At 35.3% G+C, this 27891-nt stretch overlaps 2 protein-coding genes and 1 non-coding gene across 3 annotated transcripts; 2 read left to right on the top strand and 1 right to left on the bottom strand.

Moving 5' to 3' along the window:
* Positions 1-235: 235 nt before the first annotated feature.
* LOC120631646 lies at positions 236-13845 on the top strand. Its single transcript, XM_039901306.1, has 12 exons — positions 236-433; positions 604-729; positions 1302-1495; positions 5858-5916; positions 6106-6292; positions 6439-6743; positions 7251-7697; positions 7980-8524; positions 10347-10460; positions 11080-11228; positions 12790-12884; positions 13552-13845. The coding sequence occupies exons 2-12, from the start codon at positions 622-624 to the stop codon at positions 13767-13769; spliced, it is 2421 nt and encodes an 806-aa protein (XP_039757240.1). The 5' UTR covers positions 236-433; positions 604-621; the 3' UTR covers positions 13770-13845.
* LOC120631817 lies at positions 12252-12370 on the top strand. The gene has a single exon (XR_005659066.1). It is a non-coding gene; the product is annotated as a 5S ribosomal RNA (ribosomal RNA).
* Positions 13846-17713: 3868 nt separating the features above from the next.
* Positions 17714-24904, bottom strand: LOC120631452 (upstream stimulatory factor 2). The gene is made up of 7 exons (XM_039901048.1): positions 24789-24904; positions 24550-24596; positions 24267-24359; positions 22881-22958; positions 21625-21743; positions 19932-20116; positions 17714-18561 (listed from the first exon to the last, which is right to left on the bottom strand). Exons 1-7 carry the CDS (start codon positions 24836-24838, stop codon positions 18402-18404), a joined length of 732 nt encoding a protein of 243 aa, XP_039756982.1. The 5' UTR covers positions 24839-24904; the 3' UTR covers positions 17714-18401.
* Positions 24905-27891: the final 2987 nt, after the last annotated feature.

Raw genomic sequence — 27891 nt, 5'->3', positions numbered from 1 at the left:
CTAAAATCGAATAAATAGCAGTTTGCGTTCAAACTCTAAATGTTGCCATCATTTAATAATAATATGGACAACAAGAAAACGCCAATAGCCAGGAAATGGACAACAGGAAAATGCCTTGCTTTAACATTTTAATTTCCTGAGGCCCTAATTCCAACACTGACCCAGGCCGCGCCCAGGCCTCAGAGTAGATGTTTTTTATCTGTGGACTCCCGTAAACCCACAGACCAGTAAAACGTTAACCGGTCCGTGATCGTAAACAATACAAGTAGAACAAAATACAAATTCTTGAATTTTTAATTTATAATTTGAGTATCGACATTGACCGTGTTTCGTGTTTCGTTTCGTTATTTGCAGATTTACTTTATACTTACCTAAATTAGAAATATATTGTTTGTTGATGAAGAACAAAAAAATTACCTAAGTACAGGAAAAAGTAAAGTTTGTTTTTTAAAATATGCTGTTTACTTTATATCACGTTCTATTTAGATTTTTTATTAAATGCTCAATCATACCTTTTCACCACATAAATTAATAATTTCGCTTTATCCCTAAACTACACTCAAAGAAGATTATTCAATAAGAAAATTTCGTTTATATTTTTAGCTAAATCTCCAGAAAAACATGGACGGATTTTGCAGGAGTTGTCTCGTGAAATTTGATGAACCAACAGACCTAACTCCATATTCAGAAAAAAATAGAAGACTCTTTGTTTATGCTACAGGATTGCAGGTAATCTTTACATGTTCCCTCCACTCCCGCCCCTGGTACTCCTAGATCTTTTAAACTAAGCAACGGATTGTAATGCACTTTTCAGCTGATTCAAAGAGAAAGATTTATATGTAGTATACATACTATAGAAGAGAAAAGCAATGCAAAAAATTCAAAGATTTCTTATGTGATCTAATAAAAAACCTATTTACAAAGCACATGCTGGCTAAACCTTACAAGATAGATATATAATGTACTATGGAATTGTTGACCTTAAGAAAAATAAAAAAGTCAGTGATGGTATATGTTTATATGCATGTATAATATAACCCTTAGTTACCATTTTAATCTTTTACATTTAAATTTTATTATTACTATTCCTAACAACACAATATTATTCCCCATCCAATTAAATACATTAGATATGTTATGAATTTCATATAGATCAAAATTACCCTATTCAGTATACCATTAAAATGAATAAATAAGGGAATATCAGATTTTTAAAACTGGGGGCAGAGCAGTTGTGAGTTGCACTTTAACATTTGACTATAAAATTTAATAAGTTGTTAATGAACTAAAATTAATTTTAGGCAAAACGCAATGACACATTTACATTCCAACTTTGTAAGGAATGTTATCTCAACATGAAGGTGGCATGTCACTTTAAAAAAACATCCAGAAACTCTGACAAGAAGTTCAAAAACTATTTAGCTAATAAAGAGTCTGGGGACAACATAGACTTCTGCACATTCCTCAAAAATAATGATGAATCCTTTAAATTCAGGTTGGTAAATTGTATCTGTCAATTTAGCAATGTTGTCATTTTAATTAATGTATAATGAGAAAATAAATTACTTGTTACTTTGGATAGAAGCAGGCGTTACTTTGCGGAAATCCATGATATATCCATGTTTATGCTGCCAAGGATGACACGATGAAGCTTCATCGTGTCATAATGTCATAGCATAATTAAAAAGAAACAACAGAGGCTGATTGCGGAAATCCATGATATATTATCAAAATTAAGCTTAATTTGCTATACTCCGCGAAAAGCAGGAGAATCTGTGTGGTGTAATTTATAATTTCTTCAATCCTTATACCCCACACCAAACAGATCTTCGGCAATATACCCTCTACGCACGTTTCGCTCCGAAACCGGAGCATCATCAGGAGATGTTGACTTTACAATGAATAATTGTTAAGTGAAGAATTCGCCAAATGTGTCGCCTTTTATACCTTTCTGACCCCCACCTAATCTATCTAAGCCCCTCCCACCTCATTAGTGCCTCTGAATATGTTCAATAGAGGTGAAGTTGATAAATTTACTTTTTCGTTTAGTAAATCGAACCTCCCATTCCTATGTTTAATAATTTCTAATTGTTCCCTCAAATCAAGTCTCAACCCTTTGTCGCAAGCATGTAATATTTCGTATGAATGATTACTGGTTACGTTATGTCCACTGTCTAAAAGATGTTTTGCAAAATGAGATTTTTCAGGATGGTTATGATTGAAGGCTGCCATATGCTCTTTGTAACGTGTTTCAAATTTACGTCGTCTGACCCACATATGTGGCGTGGCATTCAGAACATTGGAGTTTATATACCCCTGATCTGTGCTTATTGTCCAATCTGTCCTTACCGTTACAAATAGCTCTCAGTTGGTTATTTGTTCTAAAAGCCACATGAACTCCATGTGATCTAGGTATCCTTGCTACACGCTCTGATATAGATCCGAAGTAAGTCAGACTGGTCTTATACCTATTCAGTTTGTCCATTGGTACGGCGTATAACTCCTTAGCAATCAGCCTCTTTTGTTTCTTTTTAATTATGCTATCAACCAAACTTGAATTGTAACCATTTGCATTTGCCATGTGATAAATGACATATAACTCTTTCCTATAATCCTCCTTAGTTAATGGAATAGAGAATAATCTATGAACATAATTAAGAAATGCTGCATGTTTATGCTGCCAAGGATGACACGATGAAGCTTCATCGTGTCATAATGTCATAGCATAATTAAAAAGAAACAACAGAGGCTGATTGCGGAAATCCATGATATATTATCAAAATTAAGCTTAATTTGCTATACTCCGCGAAAAGCAGGAGAATCTGTGTGGTGTAATTTATAATTTCTTCAATCCTTATACCCCACACCAAACAGATCTTCGGCAATATACCCTCTACGCACGTTTCGCTCCGAAACCGGAGCATCATCAGGAGATGTTGACTTTACAATGAATAATTGTTAAGTGAAGAATTCGCCAAATGTGTCGCCTTTTATACCTTTCTGACCCCCACCTAATCTATCTAAGCCCCTTCCACCTCATTAGTGCCTCTGAATATGTTCAATAGAGGTGAAGTTGATAAATTTACTTTTTCGTTTAGTAAATCGAACCTCCCATTCCTATGTTTAATAATTTCTAATTGTTCCCTCAAATCAAGTCTCAACCCTTTGTCGCAAGCATGTAATATTTCGTATGAATGATTACTGGTTACGTTATGTCCACTGTCTAAAAGATGTTTTGCAAAATGAGATTTTTCAGGATGATTATGATTGAAGGCTGCCATATGCTCTTTGTAACGTGTTTCAAATTTACGTCGTCTGACCCACATATGTGGCGTGGCATTCAGAACATTGGAGTTTATATACCCCTGATCTGTGCTTATTGTCCAATCTGTCCTTACCGTTACAAATAGCTCTCAGTTGGTTATTTGTTTTAAAAGCCACATGAACTCCATGTGATCTAAGTATCCTTGCTACACGTTCTGATATAGATCCGAAGTAAGTCAGACTGGTCTTATACCTATTCAGTTTGTCCATTGGTACGGCGTATAACTCCTTAGCAATCAGCCTCTTTTGTTTCTTTTTAATTATGCTATCAACCAAACTTGAATTGTAACCATTTGCATTTGCCATGTGATAAATGACATATAACTCTTTCCTATAATCCTCCTTAGTTAATGGAATAGATAATAATCTATGAACATAATTAAGAAATGCTGCATGTTTATGCTGCCAAGGATGACACGATGAAGCTTCATCGTGTCATAATGTCATAGCATAATTAAAAAGAAACAACAGAGGCTGATTGAGGAAATCCATGATATATTATCAAAATTAAGCTTAATTTGCTATACTCCGCGAAAAGCAGGAGAATCTGTGTGGTGTAATTTATAATTTCTTCAATCCTTATACCCCACACCAAACAGATCTTCGGCAATATACCCTCTACGCACGTTTCGCTCCGAAACCGGAGCATCATCAGGAGATGTTGACTTTACAATGAATAATTGTTAAGTGAAGAATTCGCCAAATGTGTCGCCTTTTATACCTTTCTGACCCCTACCTAATCTATCTAAGCCCCTCCCACCTCATTAGTGCCTCTGAATATGTTTAATAGAGGTGAAGTTGATAAATTTACTTTTTCGTTTAGTAAATCGAACCTCCCATTCCTATGTTTAATAATTACTAATTGTTCCCTCAAATCAAGTCTCAACCCTTTGTCGCAAGCATGTAATATTTCGTATGAATGATTACTGGTTACGTTATGTCCACTGTCTAAAAGATGTTTTGCAAAATGAGATTTTTCAGGATGGTTATGATTGAAGGCTGCCATATGCTCTTTGTAACGTGTTTCAAATTTACGTCGTCTGACCCACATATGTGGCGTGGCATTCAGAACATTGGAGTTTATATACCCCTGATCTGTGCTTATTGTCCAATCTGTCCTTACCGTTACAAATAGCTCTCAGTTGGTTATTTGTTTTAAAAGCCACATGAACTCCATGTGATCTAAGTATCCTTGCTACACGCTCTGATATAGATCCGAAGTAAGTCAGACTGGTCTTATACCTATTCAGTTTGTCCATTGGTACGGCGTATAACTCCTTAGCAATCAGCCTCTTTTGTTTCTTTTTAATTATGCTATCAACCAAACTTGAATTGTAACCATTTGCATTTGCCATGTGATAAATGACATATAACTCTTTCCTATAATCCTCCTTAGTTAATGGAATAGATAATAATCTATGAACATAATTAAGAAATGCTGCATGTTTATGCTGCCAAGGATGACACGATGAAGCTTCATCGTGTCATAATGTCATAGCATAATTAAAAAGAAACAACAGAGGCTGATTGCTAAGGAGTTATACGCCGTACCAATGGACAAACTGAATAGGTATAAGACCAGTCTGACTTACTTCGGATCTATATCAGAGCGTGTAGCAAGGATACATAGATCACATGGAGTTCATGTGGCTTTTAGAACAAATAACCAACTGAGAGCTATTTGTAACGGTAAGGACAGATTGGACAATAAGCACAGATCAGGGGTATATAAACTCCAATGTTCTGAATGCAACGCCACATATGTGGGTCAGACCGGACGTAAATTTGAAACACGTTACAAAGAGCATATGGCAGCCTTCAATCATAACCATCCTGAAAAATCTCATTTTGCAAAACATCTTTTAGACAGTGGACATAACGTAACCAGTAATCATTCATACGAAATATTACATGCTTGCGACAAAGGGTTGAGACTTGATTTGAGGGAACAATTAGAAATTATTAAGCATAGGAATGGGAGGTTCGAATTACTAAACGAACAAGTAAATTTATCAACTTCACCTCTATTGAACATATTCAGAGGCACTTATGAGGTGGGAGGGGCTTAGATAGATTAGGTGGGGGTCAGAAAGGTATAAAAGGCGACACATTTGGCGAATTTTTCACTTAACAATTATTCATTGTAAAGTCAACATCTCCTGATGATGCTCCGGTTTCGGAGCGAAACGTGCGTAGAGGGTATATTGCCGAAGATCTGTTTGGTGTGGGGTATAAGGATTGAAGAAATTATAAATTACACCACACAGATTCTCCTGCTTTTCGCGGAGTATAGCAAATTAAGCTTAATTTTGATAACTTGTTACTTTGTTGAATTTTTAATTTGCAGCCTATTCAGCACAAACTATAAGACAAATAATAGCATTCATAACAAGTACATTATGTTACGTTATAATCATATAAAATGTGGGTCTATAATTAGTAATGCAGTGCCGTTATTTGAAGTAGATAAAAGTTTTACCAAAAACTGAAGGAGCTCCTTGAAACCTATTTTGATAATTGAATATTGTTTCAGGCTTCCAATGTATGCAGGCAACAGCACACCTGCTACCATAAACAAAGATGATGACAATGGTAAATATTTACATTTTTGATAACTTGATGTATAAGATAGAATAAATATTTTCAAAATCTCATAAACAAATGTGATAAAATGAAGTCCCTAAAAATTGGTATCTTTGCTTAATTAGTGAAACACTTCTCACTTCTTCTCACTTTATTCTTCCAAAGACCATTATTTAAAATATTTAAATCGAATTTCAGAATCCACATGCACAAGCATACAGAATTTCATGACAGACATTCTGAAAGCTGAGGAGATACCAGACAGTGAAGCACGTATCATACAAGAGGTGATAGAGGAGGAAGCGGATGTATTGGAGGATTCATTGGACTCACACTGGTTACAAGATGATGTATCAGTAGATACGGATTTTAGACTTGACTTTAGGTAAAAAGCCCTGTAAGCATTATTCTATTGCATGTTAAGGTTACATGTTTTACGTTTTTACTTTCAATGCATTCATTAGGGGAGAGAGAAACATTCATTACAATATAAGTATGGTCACTAAACTCAAAATAGTTTGTTTTTAATAGTTTCAGTCCATTTTCAACTCCTCGATCAACAAACGATAATCATTGTTATACACCAAAGAGAATAAATGATCCAATAGAAATTCGAGAAGAAGAAAATATACCAATAAAAAAAGAACCCAATCAACCAAACTATGCAATTGATAATTATAACACTGATACATTTGAAGATTATAAAAGCAACATTATAAAAAATGAAAATGTTAATGGTAGCGAGAAATGCGTTATTGACGTTAATTTAGAAAATGCGTTAAAAAATGACACTGCAAACAAAGTTATGTTGGATGAGCTGCTTGCAACTCCCCCTGGTAAGGAAGTATTAATTTTACTAAAATTGGGGATATTACTTATTTCCCCGACGCGTAAATTGAGAGACTAAGTGAACGAATAGCAGCTTAAGAAGAATTAAACATAAAATAGATGTTCAAAACGAAACATCAATAAATCACCTTAGAGTTACAATTTTCCATTATAAAAACAAACAAAAGGTGTCAATGTTAATTAGTAGCAATTATTGATGCTAATTTTGTAAGTCCTTAACATTGCCCAAATCCGTATGTATATAACATTCAAGTAAACTAATCATATTTCAATTCACTTTATATGGATTTTGATTTGACGACAACTATAAATTCAAATCAAATTTCAATCAAATTCAAAATTATAACTTCGTTCGCCAAATTAAACCTAAAGCTACGAGGAAACATCAACTATTAATATTGTTACAGTCCATTTTCGTTTTGAAATATTAATATATTGCCCAGAATTTATTCTAAGCTTTATGCATTTAAATATAAAATGTAATATGCTTTTAGTAATTCCGAATATGTCTGCACCACCTACACCTCTGATAAAAAACATTCTATTTGGTGAAAAATTGTGCATTGATACTGAATCTGGACCAAAAAAGGTGTATATGCCTAGGCTCAACAAAGATGAAATTGAAGATAATTTGAATACTAATAAATCTGAAGATATATGTGCACCACCCACACCACTAATAAAAAACATTCTATTCGGCGATAAAATAGACATTGATACTGAGTCTCCACAAAAGAAAGCGTATACGCAATTGCTTAAAGAAGATGAAATTGACGAAAATATGGACACTAATATATCTGAAGATTATGAGAGTATTAAAACTAAAGATAAAAATGTTAATACTGGGGAAAAATGTATTATTGATTTTAATTTGGAAAAGGCCTTGAAAAATGACACTTCCAATAAAGTTATGTTAGATGAGCTACTTGCAACTCCTCCAGGTAAGTACTTTTTTCAAATGTATTGTTAAATTACAATTTTTTATGTTGTCCATAAAGTATGACACGATTTTCTTTTTGTATTGTTTCACCAAAATAAATCCAATAATATTTATTTAAACTTTTGGTTCCCCCTGTCCAATCTTGGCCTTATTTCTTAATGCAATGGCAAATAAAAAATTTGGCAGCATAATTAACGTTACTGTATCACATTTATTCACATTAAAAATAAAGATTTCAAGTGTTAAAAATATAATTTAAAGAAAAGTCTTAATATTATTTCAGTAATTCCAAATATATCTGCACCACCCACACCACTAATAAAAAACATTCTATTCGGCGATAAAATAGACGTTCATACTGAGGCTCAACCACCAAAAAACGTATATATGCCAACGGATAACCAAGATGAAATTGACGTACTATATGAATTCTTTAAAACAAGCGACGATGAAAATAACATTAAGGAAGAATATGTTGAAGATTACAATGACATGTATAATATAACAGAGGACATAAATGAAAAAACTATTGAAAATGATATAAACTGTTCGAATAGACCTGACGAAAATAAAAATAAAGTTTGTGAAATTATAAAAGAGCCGTCATCGCCAATTGAAAATAAATACTGTTTAAAAAAGTTGTTATGCAACATTTGCAATAGACAATTCAAACTTGCAATGGCACTGAAAGTGCATTGCAAAAGGATCCATAAAATACAAATCGAGCGAGCAAGAACTAAGCGCGTATATCGCAAAATGGTATGCGACTATTGTGGAAAAGTGTTCACGTCATCCAAATGTATTGTTAAGCACATACAAAATCACATGGTATGTACTCGCTTTATCATTCATCATCACGTAAATCGATTGAAGTCCACAGCTAGACTTTTGAACTCCTTGGGAGCCGACCATCGCTGGGTATACCTATTCAGGGTCGCCATTCCAGCACCTTAGAACCCCAACGTCCTCCGAGCTATGTGCCCCGGCCACTTCCCCTTCAGCTTTGGGACTCGTTGAACTCTGTCAGTTACTCTTTCTTCCTCTCATGTGATCACGTAGAGATAGTCTCAACGTAGCTCATTCCATCGCCCGCTGAGTGACTCTGAGATTATTATTAACTGCGTTAATTTAAGGTGGCAAGAGTATTCTGCCGACTTCCTCGTTGGTCAAGAGGGGAGTATTTCGACTGCAGATCATAAGGGCCGTGGTCCGATCCGGGTCGGGAGTGAATAGAATTTCCTCATTGTGTCTCAGAGAGCACGATTAGCTGTCAGTCTATTACTATGACTTTCTTTTCACATATTTCTTTATAAAAACAAACAAAAGGTGTAATGCTAATTTCGTGAGACCTTAACACATACAATCCGTATGTATATAACATTCAAGTAAACTAAGTAATATTTCGATTCACTTTATAGGATTTTGATTTTACTAATACTATATTACCCTGAATGTATTCTAAGCTTTATGCATTTAAATATAAAATGTAATATGCTTTTAGTCATTCCGAATATGTCCGCACCACCTACACCTCTGATAAAAAACATTCTATTTGGTGAAAAATTGTACATTGATACTGAATGTGGACCAAAAAACGTGTATATGCCTAGGCTTAAGAAAGATGAAATTGAAGATAATTTGAATACTAATAAATCTGAAGATTATCCTATTAAAACAAAAAATCTAAATATTAAGAATCTTTCTTTTTACTTTTCGTAAGTTTGGACTGCATTCAAAAAGTGTGTTCAGAAGCTTGGTTGGTTCTCGCTTAGCGTGTTCGCAAAATCAAAAGCAGTCTGCTTGCGAGCACTGATGCGCTTATAGTTGTTCAATACATAAGGTCGCATTGTTATTAGATGATGTATGGAGATTTTTTTGAAAAGACTGATTATGAGAGTGAGGCATGTATATAAAATTGCACCTGTGTTTGCGAAAATACTTGTTAATAAAAATGTCCGCAAAATGTCTCTAGTGATTCACACCCAGTTAGGAAAACTTTCTTCACTTAGAATGAGGAGGGTTAGGCCATAGTCTGTTATTATAGTTTTGGTAGAACTCGGACGCCCTTAAAACCGTTATGGTGAACTCTTAGGTATGCATAAATATATTGAATAATCGACGGACGTGGGTTGGATTCGTACAACCGGGAAATATCTGTGTGATGAACATGATAAGTATTTATGTATATAATTCGTAAAAATATTACATATTATATATGACGGCCGATTGGCGCAGTGGGCAGCGACACTGCTTTCTGACTCCAAGGCCGTGGGTTCGATTCGATATTTTCCAGCTGTGGAAAATGTACATTTATGTTTTTCATTGTTTATCTGTATTTTATAAGTATATCATAATTCATAAAAATATTCATCAGTCATCGTAGTACCCACAACAAAAGCTACGCTTAATTTGTGGCTAGATGGCGATGTGTGTATTGTCGTAATATATTTATTATTATTATTAATTATTTTCTTTTAATATATTAAAATAAAATAAGGCGGAAATTGTTTCGGGGGGGAAGTCCGGGATGGGAGTAGACCATGCCAAACCGCAAACTACGGTTCTCTGTGACATGCTTCACACAATATCAAACCATTATAGTTTTCATTTTAAGAATGAGTTTATAAACTATGACCTCTATCTATTACAGAACCCTGATCAGTATTACTGCGACCATTGTCCCTTGGCATTTAGAACTGAAACAGGTTTCAAAGCCCACCAAACTACCCACGGCATTGTATACAAAAGAAAAGAAAAAAAAAGGGTGTGTAATGATTTTTTTGTCACTATTACAGACTTTAGCTATTATAAAAAAGTAATTGTAGTTATTATTTCTTTGTTTGTTAGTCTGTTACTATCTTAGACTGCGTAATCACTAACCTAAGGTGAAATTGCAGTCAAGGGTTTTTTTTTATTCCACTACAAGTTAGCCCCTGTCTGCAATCTCACCTCGTGTTAAGTGAGTCTAAGATGATAGCGGGCTAACCTGTTAGTGTAGTATGATAGTCCTACCCCAATAGCATTAGCGGCACGTCATTGTCGGTAGGGTGGTAACTAGCCAAGGGCAAAGCCTCCCACCAGACCAGACCGGAGAAAATGCAGAAATTATAATTTCCAAAATTGACCCTTCCGGGAATCGAACCTGGGACTTCCTACTCAAATTCACAGCGCTCACCACTGCGTCGATAGGGTTAATTAGTAGTGGAAAAAAAAAACACTGAACAACAAGGTTTCATTTAAAATTAGAGTATTTATAAGTCAGGTAAAAGGAAACAAAACGCTGTTATCGACGAGAGTAAAATAACTTGCGTTAATGATTTTTTTTTTTGTACTTTTTGTTTGAATCTTCTCTGTCGTCTGATTATCCTCTGTGAACTTTTCAGAAGTACGTGTGCAATATTTGCGGCTCCGTACAATCCAGTTCGTCGAACCATAACGTGCACCTGAGACGCCATACAAACAAATACAGTATGTCGTGTGCGATTTGCGGTAAAGGTTTCTACAGGACATCCGATTTGGAAACCCATATGAGGTGCGTAAATTACATAATTCTCTTTTGAGGAATTTTTAACCTTAAAACGACTATATTAAAACAGTTCGGACGCTTAAAAAATCAGTTCCTTGCGTCTTTCTTAGTTGGATAGATACCGCTCTACCGACAACGGTAAAGCTGCTGATATCAAAACTATATTTATAAAAGCTGTACGATCAATACATAAACTTAAATCACAACCCCTGTGAGAATTTTAAAGAAATAGGTATACTTACTGTAGCTTCACAATATATTTATAATAATATAGTATTTGTAAGACAACATATTAGTCTTTATAAACAAAAATTGGATATAAACAGTTGACTTACAAGAAATGGTCATAAATTAGTGACATCTGCATATCGTCTGCAAAAGGTACAGAAGTCATTTGTGGGATTGAGTATACGCTTTTATAATATGATTCCAAAGGTAATTTTGGACCTACCAATTGCATAAGTTTAAAGAATATGTTAAAACACATTTATTACAGCGAGGTTACTATACAATTGATGAATTTCTTAATGACAAGGTTGCTTGGAAGCATCCGGCTCCGCTTTCATGTCTCACAAGATAGAAAAATGAATATTAAAATGTAGAATGTAAATTGTTGATGTTGGAAAAGAGCAACTGCTGAGTTTCTTGCCGGCTTCTTCTCGGTAGAATCTGCCTTCCGAACCGGTGGTAGAGTCACAACAAACAGACAGACTTGACGTTTCAAAAGTGCTTATATTAGGCCTACTTGAATAAAATAATTTTGAATTTTTGAACGACGTGCCGCTAAGCGTTCCGGTACGATATTACGTAGAAATCGATTAAGGGTAGCTTTAAATAAAACAGCCATACTCGCTGGTAAGTTAGCCAGCTACCATCTTAGGCTGCGTCATCTTTTACCATCAGGTGCAGTCAAGGGCTCACTCGTAGTGGAATTAAAAAAAGTTTACGATAAACGTTTAATGCTACGATGGGTATTTATATTATACGAGAGATTGTCATATTCTGCTTGTGTAATTCAATGCAGTTGTCGCCAACGTCCATACCATGTTGAATACACCGGTTCTCGTCCGATCACCGAAGTTAAGCAACATCGGGCGCGGTCAGTACTTGGATGGGTGACCGCCTGGGAACACCGCGTGATGTTGGCTTTTTGCTTTGTTTTGATTGAATCTATAATAAATGAGGAAGTCAAGTTTATCGCTTTTTTCCTTTTTTTAAATAAAATTAAAATAGAAAAAATATATATGTCATAAAGAACTTTCACTTCTTACGTGCGTATACTAATGCACACACTATTTTTCTTATGTATGTTCGGGAAAATCTACGTCATTTTCTAGACTGTTTTTTATTTCGAAAGGAGCTTTGTTCCGAAACGGGCCCATTTAGATCTGACGAAGAGTTTCGGAGACACAACGGAACTCAGCAAAAAAATTGCAGCAAATCAAAATCAAAATATTTTAAGCTAGTTGTAGCACATAGTATTCAAGCTCGATAATTACGAGAATTTATTATCTTTTCTGTTGGTATAACATTTATATCAGAAGTCGTTTTTTTTTCTTGGTTACAGACGGCATACCGGAGAGCGTCCGTTCGAATGTGTATATTGCCCCAGAAAGTTTGCCCGGCAGGACTCACTAAATATGCACATGAAGTGTCACACAGGTAATATAAGTTTGTTTCTAATCCGGCCGCTGGAAGAATGCGTTCCTACTAAACTTGCATAAACGACACTTGCTTCCTGTATTCGATACGTATTAAACTTGCTAAAATACACTTGTGACTTGTATACAATACGTACTAAACTCGCATAAAGGACACTTGCTCCCTGAATACGATACGTACTAAACTCGCATAAAAGGCACTTACCACCTTTATACGAGACACTTGCCACCTTTAGCTTGCAAAAAGACACTTGCGATCCATATACGAGACGTTCTAGACTTGTATACGATATGTACTAAACTTGCATACATAACACTCGCTTCCTGTATACGATACGTACTAAACTTGCATAAAATACATTTGCGACATGTATACGAGACGTACTAAACTTGCATACACGACACTTGCTTCATGTATACGATACGTACTAAACTTGCTTCCTGTATATGATACGTACTAAAGTATCATAAAAGACACTTGCGACCTTTATACGAGACGTAATAAACTATCATAAATGACATTCGTCCTGTATAAGTCACGAGCTGTCAAGAATACATTCTTCAACGGGATCTGCACTCAATTCAAGGCTGTTAGTTTTGTGTCCGCGTTATATTAAAATTGTTTTGCGTTTATAATTTCTATAAGGCGTCGTTATATGTTGTTTCAGGGGAAAGGCCGTTTCTGTGCACATTTTGTGATGATAAATTCATAAGTGCCCGTCATTTGAAGCAGCACCAAACGAAATGCAAGACGTGCCTCGATAAGCAGATGGAAATATTGTTGGAAACTGCTGAACTGAATAACATAGATAACGTTGCTGTATATTATGAAGAAGTTACTGATAATGTTGAAGCTGCTAAAAATGGGCCAGTTTTGATGTTATGAGCAGAAGAGATGACTCAATCTCTCTCTTTAAATAAACCATGTACTTTTGAGCAAAATATATAGATAATAAAAAATACATTGAGCTAACGATATAATAGTACTCTGTTCTTTTTCAACCCTCTAAACTCGGTTCTAATTTATTTGATTCCTTTAAAATCTTTGTTTTTATTTGCGATTAACACCAAAGTATAACTTCGTATGTTAATAGGTAAACACTTTATTTCTTACGAATAAATACTACCGATATAAATGACTTATGGATCTGAAACGTGGTCGTTACTATGGCCCTCATAAGAAGGCTCAGAGTCACTCAGCGGGCGATGGAGAGAGCAATGCTAGGAGTATCTCTACGTGATCAAAATAGAAAAGATGAGATCCGTAGTAGAACTAGAGTTACCTAGCTCAGCGAGGCGCGCAGCTGAAGTGGCAATGGGCCGGGTACATAGCTCGGAGAACTGATGGACGTTGGGGTCTTAAGGTGCTGAAATGGCGACCCCGCACCGGTAAGCGCAACGAGGGCCGGGCCCCAACGAGGTGGACAGATGACATCAGGCGAGTCGCTGGGAGCCGCTGGAGATAAGCGGCCCAGGGCCGTGGATTGTGGAACTTTCTACAAAAGACCTATGTAAAAACTCAGGAGTTGTTGACTCCCGAGGATACTCTGGTGTCGTAGCGAAACGTGAGTGGAGTACATTGACAAAGATCTATTTTGGTGTGGAGTATAAAGATTGAAGAAATTATAAATTACAGCATACAGTTTCTTCTAATTTTTCGCGAAGTATAGCAAATGAGGCTTAATTTAAATAATAGGGATTTTTTAAGGATAAAAATACACGTTCTTGTTTCCATTTATATCATTTTATTTCTCTGTACAAAATTATTTTACTTTAATAACTTAAGGGTTCATAAAATAAGTGCTTACCAACTCATAGTAGCGGCGGATCATATTTTGTCACGTAAAACTTCATACATTTTGCGAAAGATTTAGTTTAACAAGAATCAGTTTAGGTTATTTACACTTGGGGGCCGATGAATTCATGCTCGATAGCTGTCCTAGATATCATCCTTATAAAAAGTGGCTAAACATCGCATCAATTTATGTTCTTACTTTTAGATAACGACACCGACTTTGCAAATACGAACAGAAATAAGTGGAGAAATGATTTGGCATCGCAAAACTCCAGCGAGGCGTTCAGTTAACTCTTTCTTGTTATAACACCCAGCGGTTTATTGGGAATATCCATACCATAGATGATTTCTAAGTTTTAGAGAATTATTGCAAATCACAAGTAGTATATTTTTATTTAATATCAATTTAAGTAAACAAAACCAAAATACGTCTACAGGACTACAGGACCCACTACGTATATAAATAGGTATGTGAAACTTGTTAAACAATAAAATTCCAATAGCTAAATGAATAAAATTATTTCGCGGAAAATTTATAAAATAAATACAGGTTTACGTGACAAATTAATTGCCCCACAAATATACCATTACTACATTTTTTTTCTAATAGATTAGTTAGAGTAATAATTAAAGATAACAACAGTTTTGTTTCCCTCCTACGAGAGGAATCATGGATCACAGACTAAGAGTAGGTTTGCAATATCACGGTCATTTCTTTCAGGCCATTGGAATAGCTAAGTCCTCGTGCCGCATGTGATCTAAGTTTAAGCAGATCAAGGACATCATGAAATCAGATCACTTTGGTATTGGATAGCAGCAGGCGTTACTTTGCGGAAATCCATGATATATCATGAAAATAAAGCCTAATTTGCTATACTCCGCGGAAAGCAGGAGAATCTGTACGTCAATTAATTCATTGTAAGGTCAACATCTCCTGAGGATGCTCCGGTACATGGTACGGGGCACATTGCTGAAGATCTGTTTGGTGTGGAGTATAAGGATTGAAGAAATTATAAATTTCACCATACAGATTCTGCTGGTTTCGCGGAGTAAAGAAAAATAAGGCTTAATTTTCACGATAGATCACTTTGTCTTATCGCATAGGTCATGCTCCGGTACAATTCCGAAGCAGACAAGAAGTAATGAGAAGTTGGCTTCAACACTGACCATGATATGTCTGGATAACAAAGTTCAATAAAATTACCGAAAAGAAATAGATTAATAGAGCCATCGTTATACACATTCAAACAAGAATCATATTATATTCTCAACGTTCACAAAGAATACGCCACTTAGGTAATCTTAAAATGTTAATAATATTTTCATTACTTTTTTAATCGAAAATATGATTTAAACATATTAAAAACATGTTGCTACGACACATGAATAAATATACAATCCAGATAATATCGTACCACCATATATTAATTAACCATCTAATTTAATTTCAAAGACAGCTATAAGTTGCCTGTCTATCATTTTACTTCAGTCTGTGCAAACAATCGACTTATTAAAATCGAGGCCGAAGGTTTGCTATTTTATTATAGGGCACAAAATCTAGAAGTTATTTAGGGTTTGTCTAGAATGGTATGTATCTTAAAACTTGATATTCAGTTCAGACAATTCTGAGAACAGACATGGATATTTATACCATGATTTCCAAACGCATTTTTATACGCATAATCCAATTACGAACCATTACGGCCAGCGCACACCGAAATGGAATTCGTGTCTTGTTATACAGCCATAATAAATTTGATCTAATGCCACGTTTAACAGTGGCAAATTCGGTACAAAAGATTGCTAGAATTGCATATGAATTTACGTTGTGCGTCCTCGGTGTGCGGTGGACCTTACCTGTGTACAAAGCTTACCTATCAAATAAAAAAATGCGAATACAAATAAATAACATAATTTCTATCTTGGAAGTTGGAATTAATTCTAAGCAAGGTTGACGAATTATAAGACATTGTTATCACTGCAGAGTTTAAAAACTATTCGTTAATAGATCAAACGTGTGTCAATTGTTCAACAATAACTGTATTTTTCATTGATCGATCGACAGTTTTCATCAATTTATATGAGTATACCTAATATAACATGTATTGTATATTATTTCGGTCTCGTAACGTTAAATTCGATAACCGCCTCACACTTACATAATTATTTATTTTCTATAGAGATTTTTTAATGATTAAATAAATGCCTTTCCGCGCGTATCAGTACTAACACAAAATTATCTATGTACCCTTTGTATAAATACGATATGCCCGTACGCAATCGTGGATTTGTTTTCGAGTGGCGGAATATACCTTGGAAAGTATATTTGACCTCAGTTTAAGGGCGCATAATTCTATATTACTGATTTTTATTTTCGGCAAACTTAAATCCAAGTTTTATTGTTGCGACTTTTTATTTTGCTAAGAACTTTTTATCACATATTCATACAAATAAATAAATTTCATTATATACACAAAATTACGATAATTTGTGGTTTAATGGTAAAAAAGTGAGGAAAGATTTTAACAAGTATTTAGCATTACCATACTTATACTGATTAATATAATTTTAACAATAATAACATTTAAAATAACCAATCTATACAAACTATTTACCTTCATAATTCATATTCCATGACACTTTCTTACACCCTACACTCAGCACCGTTTCATGAACATCACGTCACAGTTTTATGTCTACAGCGGCTAGTCAAAAATGGCACACTGTTCAAGCATAGCATACATATAGTTTATCATTTAAATTCTTACTCAGGAGACAATTATATCCCCAGGGAAAGGATAAAAATTTTTCTTCTCCCACAGCTTTATCAACTCTCAGAGCATTGGCGCACAGTCAGAAATAATATCCAAATGTGTAATAATAAACAGGGGTAAACTTCTCCTATTCCATGTTCCTATGCTTTAGCAGGTGGACACGTTAATTATATCCCCAAAATAATTGACGTGTCCACCTGCACGGCTAGCATGGGCAGGAGACAATTATATCTGCAGGGAAATGATAAAAATGTACCTTCTCCCACAGCAGTACTAAGTCCCAGAGCACTGGCACACAAGGGGAAATAATATCCAAATAATATGTGTAATAATAAACGGGGGAAAACTCCTCCTATGTTTAAGGAGTTCCCATGCTTCGGCAGATGGACACATTATTATATCCCCTATATAATTGACGTGTCCACCTGGGGATATAATGAGGCATATTTTTGCCTCCTGCCTGTTTTAGGCCCCTCTTCACTTCCTTATCCTTGATGTGATGAAGAAGTGTATTGCAAGGGTGACTGTCATTTTTGACAGATGCTCCTCGTTCATTGCTTGTTACGGGTGTAGTAAGTTTTTATTTGTTTCAATGTTATAATATGAACCAATGAATATGATTAAATAGTCTCTATCTACTTTTATGGGATTCTATATTATTTCTATATATTTCTATATTATGAGATAGGTAGCATACTATATGATATTCTATTGATATGATATTATTTGGATGATAAGACCACCAAATTGTACTCTCTTGCTCTGTATTTATATCTCTGTTACTACTTCTTTCTTTGGTGTACAATAAAAGTGTAATCAATTATTCATTCATTCATACTGATGGAGAATGTATTTTTCTTTCTTGCCCGTAAGAATTATTTAAATTTTCATGCGTGAGCAGTGTGCCATTGATTACCTTGACCTTATTGTCTATTTACTATCTCTGTAACTAAGATCTCTGTCCTTTGGCCCGATGACTCGTGACTATGCAGTTGTCCGCCAACTGTAGTCGCATGGATGTATTTTCATTCCGTACTTCGGCTAATTCTTTGTTAAGCCTTAATATCTCTAAAACTAGCTTCTCCTTGTCTACCTCCAATCTTTCTAACCTGTGTGAATAAGATTAATTAGTTATTAATTAAAATAAAATTTAAGTTGTTATAGCCCAGTGGATAGGACTTAGTCTTCAATTTCGGGGTCTGAGTTCGAATCCCAGCATGCACCTCTAAATTTTCTAAGTTATGTGCGTTTTAAGTAATTAAAATATCAATTGCTTCAATTGTGAAGGAAAAATCGTGAGGAAATCTGCATGCCTGAGTGTTCTCCATAATGTTTTGAAAGGTGTGCGAAGTCCACGAATCTGCATTGGGCCAGTGTGTTGAACTATGGGCGAAACCCTACTCATTTATGGGAGGCAATGAAAAAAAAGAAAAAAAATGAGTTTTGACGGCCGATTCGCGCAGAGGGCAGCCACCCTGCTTTTTGAGTGCAAGGCTGTGGGTTCGATTCCCACAACTGTAACATGTTAGTGTGACGAACACGAATGTTTTTCAGTGTCTGGGTGTTAAGCTGTATTTATGTATATTATTCATAAAAATATTCATCTGTCCTCTTAGTACCCATAACATAAGCTACGCTTACTTTGGGGCTCGATGGCGATGTGTGTATTGTCGTAGTATATTTATTTATTATTTATTCAGTCTGTCTGGTAGGAGGCTTTGACTGCGGCTAGTTACCTCTACAAAAAAAAAAACGCCAAGCTATGTACGGTACGATGCCGCGTGCAAACCTTTAAGAGGTAAGGGTTTAATATAACTGCCATACCTAACCTGACCTCACCTAACAGGTTAGCCTGTTACCATCATAGATGCATCGTCACTTACGATCGGGTGGGATTGCAGTAGAAGTAAAAATAAACTTGTAGTGCAGTTTAATAGGTTGCATAAAATTAGTAATTCATTTAAGGGTAATTGTATATCTTTTTATAACAAATAACCAGATGGAATCCTTGAGATGTCTCTCAATAAGTTCAAAGTTTAAATCAAATTAAGGATTAAATGTATGATAAAAAAGCTTAGGTATGATTGCTCTTATTTCATAGCTCAACATTAACTAGTCTGTGTGATGGTGATAACAAAAAAAAACCTGGTTAAGTTTGTAGTGAGCTCTTCTTAGATCAGGGCGCGTTTGGAACCCTCCTAGCTTTACTTTTACTTTACTTATGTTAAATGTATGAACACTTCATTAGTGCCTGTAATAAGGTCTACATGAATAAAACATTTTTGAATTTGAAAGTAGTTACTGCGAGGTATGTGCACACTGTGGAATTGTTATGTATAAATAATGTTCTTTACTATCAGATAAGATAATAAGTGCATAATCTAAATTTTGTATAGACATAGATTTTTGTTGAGTTTTGTTTAAGAAGTTTACTCATAACTTGTATATGGTGCTTCGATAAGAGAAATAATGATCTTACTTTTTTTGCTTTGCTGTGAGCTCAGTAATGTGTTCGCAAGCTTTCGCCAATATGCATCCTTTGCTAGTGGTGTCGGGAAGGCCTGTGTTGGGTATGAGAGCAGCCAGCTTCCCAATCCAATTGTTTATCTTATCTCGTCGACGTCTCTCGACCTCATTGTGTGTTGCTCTTCTTTTGTCATCTCTCTAAAAAATAATTATGTTACTTATAAGATATTGGCTCGTTTTTTAGAGCAGCTGTTAGTCAAAGATCAGAGGCCCAGTGTACCATCAACCGTTGCCACCCTCTCTCCCTATCAAAACTTAAGCCATGATACACTTATTCAACGAGTAATCGATAAACACCAGTGTCCAGATAAAAGAAATCAAGTGTAGCAGTCTCCACATTACAGAATTAGATGGCGCTAAAAATTCCTGCATAGCGCTAGCGAAGTGTTCATGAAGGATGCCTATATATACAACTTATATGAATGTTCGGACCTCGGTCCCTGAGCGCGATCACCCGCTCGGAGGAGCGTAACACCATAGCTCTTGTACACAAGCATTGCATTGTGAGATTAAAGTACTAAACTTTACCAGCCTCTAAGCATTGTAGTATGACTTAAAACCCTTTCGTATTACCCTGGTAAACACCACCCTTTCCTGGTTTTTGACGACCTCCCTGGCGCAACGGCAAACAGTATGAATTTTGATAGGAGGTCCCGGGTTCGAATCACGCCAGGGACAATTTGAGAATTTATAATTTCTGAACTTTCTCTGGTCTGGTCTGGTGGGAGGCTTGGCCATGGCTAGTTCCCACCCTACCGTTAAAGACGTGCCCTTAAGCGATTTTGTGTTCTGGTGCGATGTCGCATAGAAACCAATTAGGGATATGACTACCATACTCCCTAAAAGGTTAGCCCGCTACGATCTTGGACTGCATCATCACTTACCACCACGTGAGATTGCAGTCAAGGGCAGACTTGTAGTGGAATAAAAAAAACAGCCTTTCATCTTAGCCTAAACCATCAGGTAAGACACTTGGTAATGATTAACAAATAAAATAAAAAAATCCTGTTCCACATAGCAGAAAAGAAACATGGAAAATATTATATTCCGTGGTAACTAAAATAGGAAACAGAATGTGTATCGCATTCTAACTCCTAAACATTCATGTTTCTTTCTTTATTGAGATGCATTGTTGTTTCATTGAGTTTCAAATCATAGCGATTCTAAGTTTCACTGCAAAAAACGTTTGTGTAGTTACATAATTAGACAAGTAAGCTGTGATTTTATTTTTTTTGAGAATTCAAATAAATTTGAAGTGAGTTAAAGAATATGTTGATTAATAAACCAAATAATATAAAATTTGAACTTGATTTGAACCCTCATCCTATTATCGATACGCCAAATATACACATCGCCATCTAGCCCCAAAGTAAGCGTAGCTTGTGTAATGCGTACTAAGATGACTAATGAATATTTATATGAATAATATACATAAACACTTAGAATATACATAAACACTTAGAATATACATATAAACACCCAGACACTGAAAAACATTCATGCTCATCACACAAACATTTTCCAGTTGTGGGAAACGAACCCACGGCCTTGGACTCAGAAAGCAGGGTCGATGCAAACTGCGCCAATCGGCCGTCTAAGGAGTGTAACTTTAGGAATTGATATTTAAAGGAATTTATTTTTTATACCTTTTTTGTTATAGTTTTTTCTATTGGTGGTGGCCTCCTTATGACTTTCTTTTGTGTGGCCGATGTTCCAAACACCTCCACTGGATTACTTATAACATAGAACTCTCCACTAGGTAGTCCTGCAAAGTTTAATTTAACATAATATAAGAAAACCATAGGCACTTCGGAGAACCATTGGAGAACCTGACATTGGGGTTCCAAGGTTCCAAGGTGTTGGAATGGCGACCCCGCACAGGTAAACGCAGTCGGTCATCTGTCCACCTCGTTGGGGTAAGGTCGGCCCCCAACGAGGTGACAACATCAAACAAGTTGCTGGGAGCCGCTGGAAACAAGCAACCCTGGACCGTGGATTTTGGAACTCTCAACAAAAGACCTATGTCCAGCAATGGATTTCAATCGGTTGAAGTGATGATCGAGTGATGATGATTCAAATACTAATATCAATTTATTAATTACTCTAACTGGATTTCCAAATGTTTAAATACTGACTAAGGTCATTTTAAATAGAGCCTAGTGGTTAAACCTAACCCTGGCTCATTATGTGAGCTTTAAGCAATTAAATGTTACTTGTTCGAGGTGGAAAGAATATTGAGGAAATCTACCCAAATGCCTGAGTCATCAAAGGTGCTCAAGGTGTTCTAAGTCTACCAATCTGCACTTGGTCGTTTGGCGGCCCACTAGCCTAAACCCTTCTGATACCTGTACCATGTAGTGGGAAGGTAATCTGTTGAAATAATTATGATGATCTTGCATCCGTTGAAGAAGAAATGTTAAGTAGTACCATCAATGCTCTGTTTTTGTGCTATTATTATCATTATTAAACTCTTTATTTGTATACCACAACATTAACATATACATAATATAATAAAAACAGAAACATATAGAAAGAAGTAGAATACAAAAGGTGGCCTTATCGCTTAATAGTGATTTCTGCCAGGCAACCTTTGAATTAGGAAAATAAAGAAGAGGAGAATAGACTGCTGGTGGTACAAATTTTGAAATATATGCATGCAACTAACTACACAAATAAATCATAAGTACATAATATAAATGATAAATAAATATAGAAATAAACTAATATATATATATAATAACAACAATTACATATTTATATACTTTAACATACAATAAATGAGTATTAATAGTTGTTGACAATATAATGGGCTTTAACTGCTTTTTTAAATTTCGTGTATTGTGTAATGTCTGTTATAATAATTTGCTATTTTATCTACAATGGAAAAACAACTGATAAATACCATGTGTTGGAGACCGGGAAGACATGTTGTCTGAGAGATCCTTCTCTGGGATTTGTACTAGCTTGTATGTACCACCAGCTGAAACAGAGTTAATTTTTATGTGATTTTATATACAATTTCTTAAGTTATAGTCTCGGCTAGGTGCATTACAAAATCATTAACACAGTTGCAAATGCTGCAGATATAACAGCGTGTTATTAAGTCATAATGTTAACTACTGAAAGTTTATGTACATTTTTAATACTCACCTCAATGTAGCAATTAAATTTTTGAAAGACATTACTAATGCCAATGAGACAGTGTAAAAGTAAAGATTTCCTTGCAATAATTGGACCTATATTTAACTATAATAGTTTCTACAGGTAAGGTTATCGTACGTCAGTGGAACAACATGGCAACATGTGGAATAACAGTATAACGTGATAACTAAATTCTGGATGACAGAGTATCCTTGTATAAAAAGTATGCAGCTTATAATATTAACATCTGCACTAAAATCATAAAAGTGAAATTAACCTAAGTTTTTCGATAAAATGCACTTGAATAATTGTATTGAGTGTTGAATTGTATACTTTTGGTAAAATTTTTATTTACAATGTGGTGTACAGTAACATTCATTCATTCATTCAAAATATACATTGTATGATCAGGATTGATTAAACCAAGTCCTCCAGAATGCAAGTTGCCTGAGAGCTAATCTCAGGCAACTGGCATTCTGGAGGAAAGGCAACATTTTGCTATGGGAAAAAGTTCAACATGATTTGCAGCTGGTTAAGCATGTTGCAAATATTATATTCTTAAAAATGGAACCAAAAAAAACAACAAAAACACCAACCATTACTGGTTGCCAACATGAATGCCAGCATTGTTTTGGTTTGGGATTAATGGAGCTACATGAATTTCAATATATCTATATCATTGAAATAATATTTCTTAGAGTTCACAGTGCCACATAAAAGCATTGAATGTTCCTACTCAACGAAACTTCTTATTGAAAAATTTCACTAGTGCTTTGGAAAGTTTTTATCCTGCCAATTTTCATACATATAATTGTGAATAATGGTGATAGCCTAGTGGCTACGGCTTCAACTTCACTTTTGGGGGGTTGAGTTTAAATCCCAGCAAGCACCTCTAACTTCTAATCTAAGTTACATGTGTATTAAGCAAATAAAATATCACTTGATCCAAAGGTGAAGAAAGAAATTGTGAGGGAACCTCCATGCCTGCTTCTTCTAATTTTCGCAATGATGTGTAGAGTCCACCAATTTGAAATGGTTAGACTATAGCGTAAATCCTTCTTATTGTGGCAGGAGAGATGTGCGCTGTAGTGGGTTGCAAATGGGTTGATATAGTGATGAACACAAATAAACAAAGTCTGTTACTTACATATATCTTTGAAACTATAAGTAGAGCTATCCTCCTCAGTTCCATCTAAAATCGGCTGGGCAATTATTTGTGATCTATCACAACCAGCGGTTTCTGCAATAATTAATATAATTTAATTTACTCATACCACTTGGGACTAATTCAATAAAAACGCTAATCGCGATATATATTATGATAATAGCGCGGATACGGAGGTATACTTATATATTATAATGACAAATATAGGTAATAGAAGCATGCTATGCATTCAAATATAGTCAGAAAATAAACTGTATTGACTTACCGTAAGCCTCTTCGCCAATCAAACCCAGAATACGTTCGTTATCACCACTGTAAATACGGACAACGTTATGCGTTAAATAAAACAAATTGTTTCAAACAAAAATAACATCGAGAAAAACATTTGCCAAATTGGAAAACTATGTATTGTCCGTCTTTGTTGGCACTTGGCAATCTAGATTAATATTATTATGTAACACTAATTCAGTTTAAAAGATTATTCAGGTAATCTTTCAGTTTTACCTGCTGTCGAGAGAGTTTTCGAGTATGTCTATTATTTCCACTTTGGCCATTGCGCGTAATTATTTTTGAATTTTCTAAAGTTGATCACGGGAACAAAATAAAGTGGTCATGTGATGAAATCGTAGACAATTTTGCACAGATCTTTCAAAATAAATTTCGATTGTGACATAGAGTAAAGAGTAAAGTTTATATAGATTTTGGTTTTTTCATTAACACACATTTTATACCAATTTTAAAATATTAGAAGAATGTCATTTCATTTATTTTAATTGGTAGTTAGCAAAAAACAAATAATTATTAGCGCCATCTAGCTCCGACAATGGCTTACATAGTTTAATCAAAATGTCGTTAGAGTACGCTGTGTATTGTGAAACAAAAAATGAGGAATGATAAAAACATATTCTTGTTTAAAATTTTACACTAGATGGCCCAGTAGACTTCCTAGCAGGTGGGTAACAGCTTTATTAAATTGATTTGATTAGAACCATAGAGTAATTTGAATAGTCAAAGTGATTCGGAATCCGAACGCCATTGATAAAATATTATTGTATTCACCACTCCGTTGGCGAAAGATAGTAAGGCTTAATTTAATCATTAATAACTGTTTCCTTGTAAATTATTTTTATATATATTTACAATCATTAAGAATATGCTGTAAATATAAAAAAATGTTAATATTATATATTATTATGTTTTTATTTTATCGATAAAAAATCATAATAAAAAATTTATACCCGAATAATTATTTTCTTTTTACCTTCACCCGAATTTAAAATTAATATTTATGTAGAAATTCGTTCCTATCTAGTGTACCGACGACACCACACGTTTTTGTCCCACACAAACTTACTTCCACTATTCAGCACTCTTTTTTTACACTTCTTGAATTGGGCAAAATGCAATTTGATAGAATGCTAAAAAGAAAAATTTTGGTAGGTAAATATTATGTATCTACTGATCTACTGATGATTTGAACAACACATTTTTTCCATGGTAAAATTCGACACTACGTTTTTGATAAAATGTATTAGTTCTCCGAGATTATGGCGGTGAGAGCAAAAATAATCTCTGACTAAGGTCGAGAAGATTCCGCTCACACCTATTGATTACATACTTATTCCCTTTCTGTCTTGTGAAAATTGCTGTTAGATTTTTACAATACTGATAACGAGATCCTGGGTTGGATTTATAAAAAGGTAAAGAGCGTAGCGGTGATAGTCCAGTAGGTAGGACTTCTACATTAAATCGCTTATGGCTAGTGCCGGATTAACCACGTAGAAAGATTAGCAATTGCTACGGGCCCCGCATATTTAATACCACTCATCTCTGCCTGACTGACAGACAAGCACACGCACACACACACGCACAAGCACACGCACACGCACACACGCACACGCACACGCACACGAACATGCACACGCACACGCACACACACACGCGCAAGCACACGCGCACGCGCACGCACACGCGCTCGCAAACGCACGCGCACGCAAACACACACGCACGCAGACATCGCCTATAGTAATTTACTTCACTATTAATTACCCACAAAATAGTAACCTATAGATAGAACATACGTATTGTATTTAAGATACGTATTGAGTATTGAATTGTATTTTTACCACTTTATACTTAAGAACCCATTGCAGATCAAGGGCTCTTGTAAAGAATTTGCTACAGGCCCTGCGCTTGCTTAACACTGCACTCCTTATGGCACCTACTTTGTAGATAAAATCTGTGCTCAATTGTGGGAATGGTGTTTAATTACTATATCTTCCAATAACTATTATTATCCGTCAAGTAAAGGAGAATGAGTAGCAACGTCCTCTGTGCTGCTACTACCATCTATGTATGTCCAGCGCGTAGCATGGTGATTATGGGCTAGTCCTCCCGTTGGCAGAGGCCTTTAGTCCAGCAGTGGACTGTTAGACTGTTAGACTGATAGGCTATTAATTGATATAAATTTATTAATAGGTAGGTAAGTACCTCTATGTTATTTATTGAATTTATTACGAAGGGCGGGTTGATTTGATTTATGACGTTGTGGCACGTGAAACCCAATTTTGTTTGTCTGCGATATACGCGATAGGTATATTATAGATACGTCAATCATCATTTTGCCTTTCATTCCGACGGACACGATCAATGCTGTTAATGGAATTTTTGATTAGGAATGTGTAAAAAAAATGGCCATTCAGCTGTGATTGCCAAAGATCATAATTTATATAGAAATGGACGAGCTATAAAAAAAACCCACGCTGCAACCTATGGCGACTTACTTATTTATAAAACCTAATTATCTAAAACCCTGCTTTTAAAGTAGGTAAATCTTTTTTTATGCGAATAGTGATAATCGCAGATAATGGCGTAAAGCTCCTCCTTGTCTGCGTGGTAACGAGTACCACCTACACGACATTGCGTAGCAACACCGTGTCGTTGACGTAAATGTGAGAATTATGTTTCACAGTAAAGTCATCTTATAGGGAGTTTTAAAAGCTAGGATTGTACATCCTAGTTAAATAGTTAAATCCAAAAATAATAAATTAGTAGCATAAAGTAACTTAAAGTTATTATAATTCGATTGGGATAGTTAATTCCAAGTGGGTACAACCATGACATATGTGCTGTACTTTCTCAGTGTTGGCTCTCGACGAGGCACTCCTAAGCTAAGAGCACAGACAAGAAAACTCTATATTTTATTGGAATAACTATAAACTGAAATGATTCTCAATTTTTTTTTTCTTGATAAAATGCGGTCTAAAAATATAATAAGTAATACCTATATTGTAAATGATACTTGGCACTGCCATTACTGTGCCATCTCCATCATACATTCAATGTCCATGTAAATTGTAATATATTCGTCTCGTTCCCGGAGAACAAAGGAATGGCGGTGGGACAAAGTGAAACGCAATCGAACGCTAAAGGCAAATGCGGCAAGCTGGGTAAAGCCATAGGGGCCAGCGCTTGAAAACCAGTTAATTTTTGTGTACCTACCGTCGCAGATTAAAGCTTATATTTCATTCCACTACAATCCATTGACAGTCAATGGATTGATGCAGGTAAGGTTGCAGTCGATGGATTGATGATGCACACTAAGAGG

Source organism: Pararge aegeria, chromosome 18, assembly GCF_905163445.1.
Source record: "Pararge aegeria chromosome 18, ilParAegt1.1, whole genome shotgun sequence".
NCBI lineage: Eukaryota > Metazoa > Arthropoda > Insecta > Lepidoptera > Nymphalidae > Pararge > Pararge aegeria.
The sequence above is the reverse complement of the archived record's forward strand: the minus strand, read 5'-3'. Positions and strand labels throughout refer to the sequence as shown.

Excerpts from the sequence above, each read along its gene's own strand:
- LOC120631646 (XM_039901306.1), top strand. The coding sequence starts at position 622 with ATGGACGGATTTTGCAGGAGTTGTCTCGTGAAATTTGATGAACCAACA. Across the intron at positions 6,744-7,250 it reads GCTGCTTGCAACTCCCCCTG|TAATTCCGAATATGTCTGCA; the intron begins GTAAGGAAGTAT and ends ATATGCTTTTAG. Across the intron at positions 12,885-13,551 it reads GCACATGAAGTGTCACACAG|GGGAAAGGCCGTTTCTGTGC; the intron begins GTAATATAAGTT and ends ATGTTGTTTCAG.
- LOC120631452 (XM_039901048.1), bottom strand. The coding sequence starts at position 24,838 with ATGGCCAAAGTGGAAATAATAGACATACTCGAAAACTCTCTCGACAGC. Across the intron at positions 24,360-24,549 it reads GATTGGCGAAGAGGCTTACG|AAACCGCTGGTTGTGATAGA; the intron begins GTAAGTCAATAC and ends TAATTATTGCAG. Across the intron at positions 18,562-19,931 it reads CTCACAGCAAAGCAAAAAAA|GTTAGAAAGATTGGAGGTAG; the intron begins GTAAGATCATTA and ends TTATTCACACAG.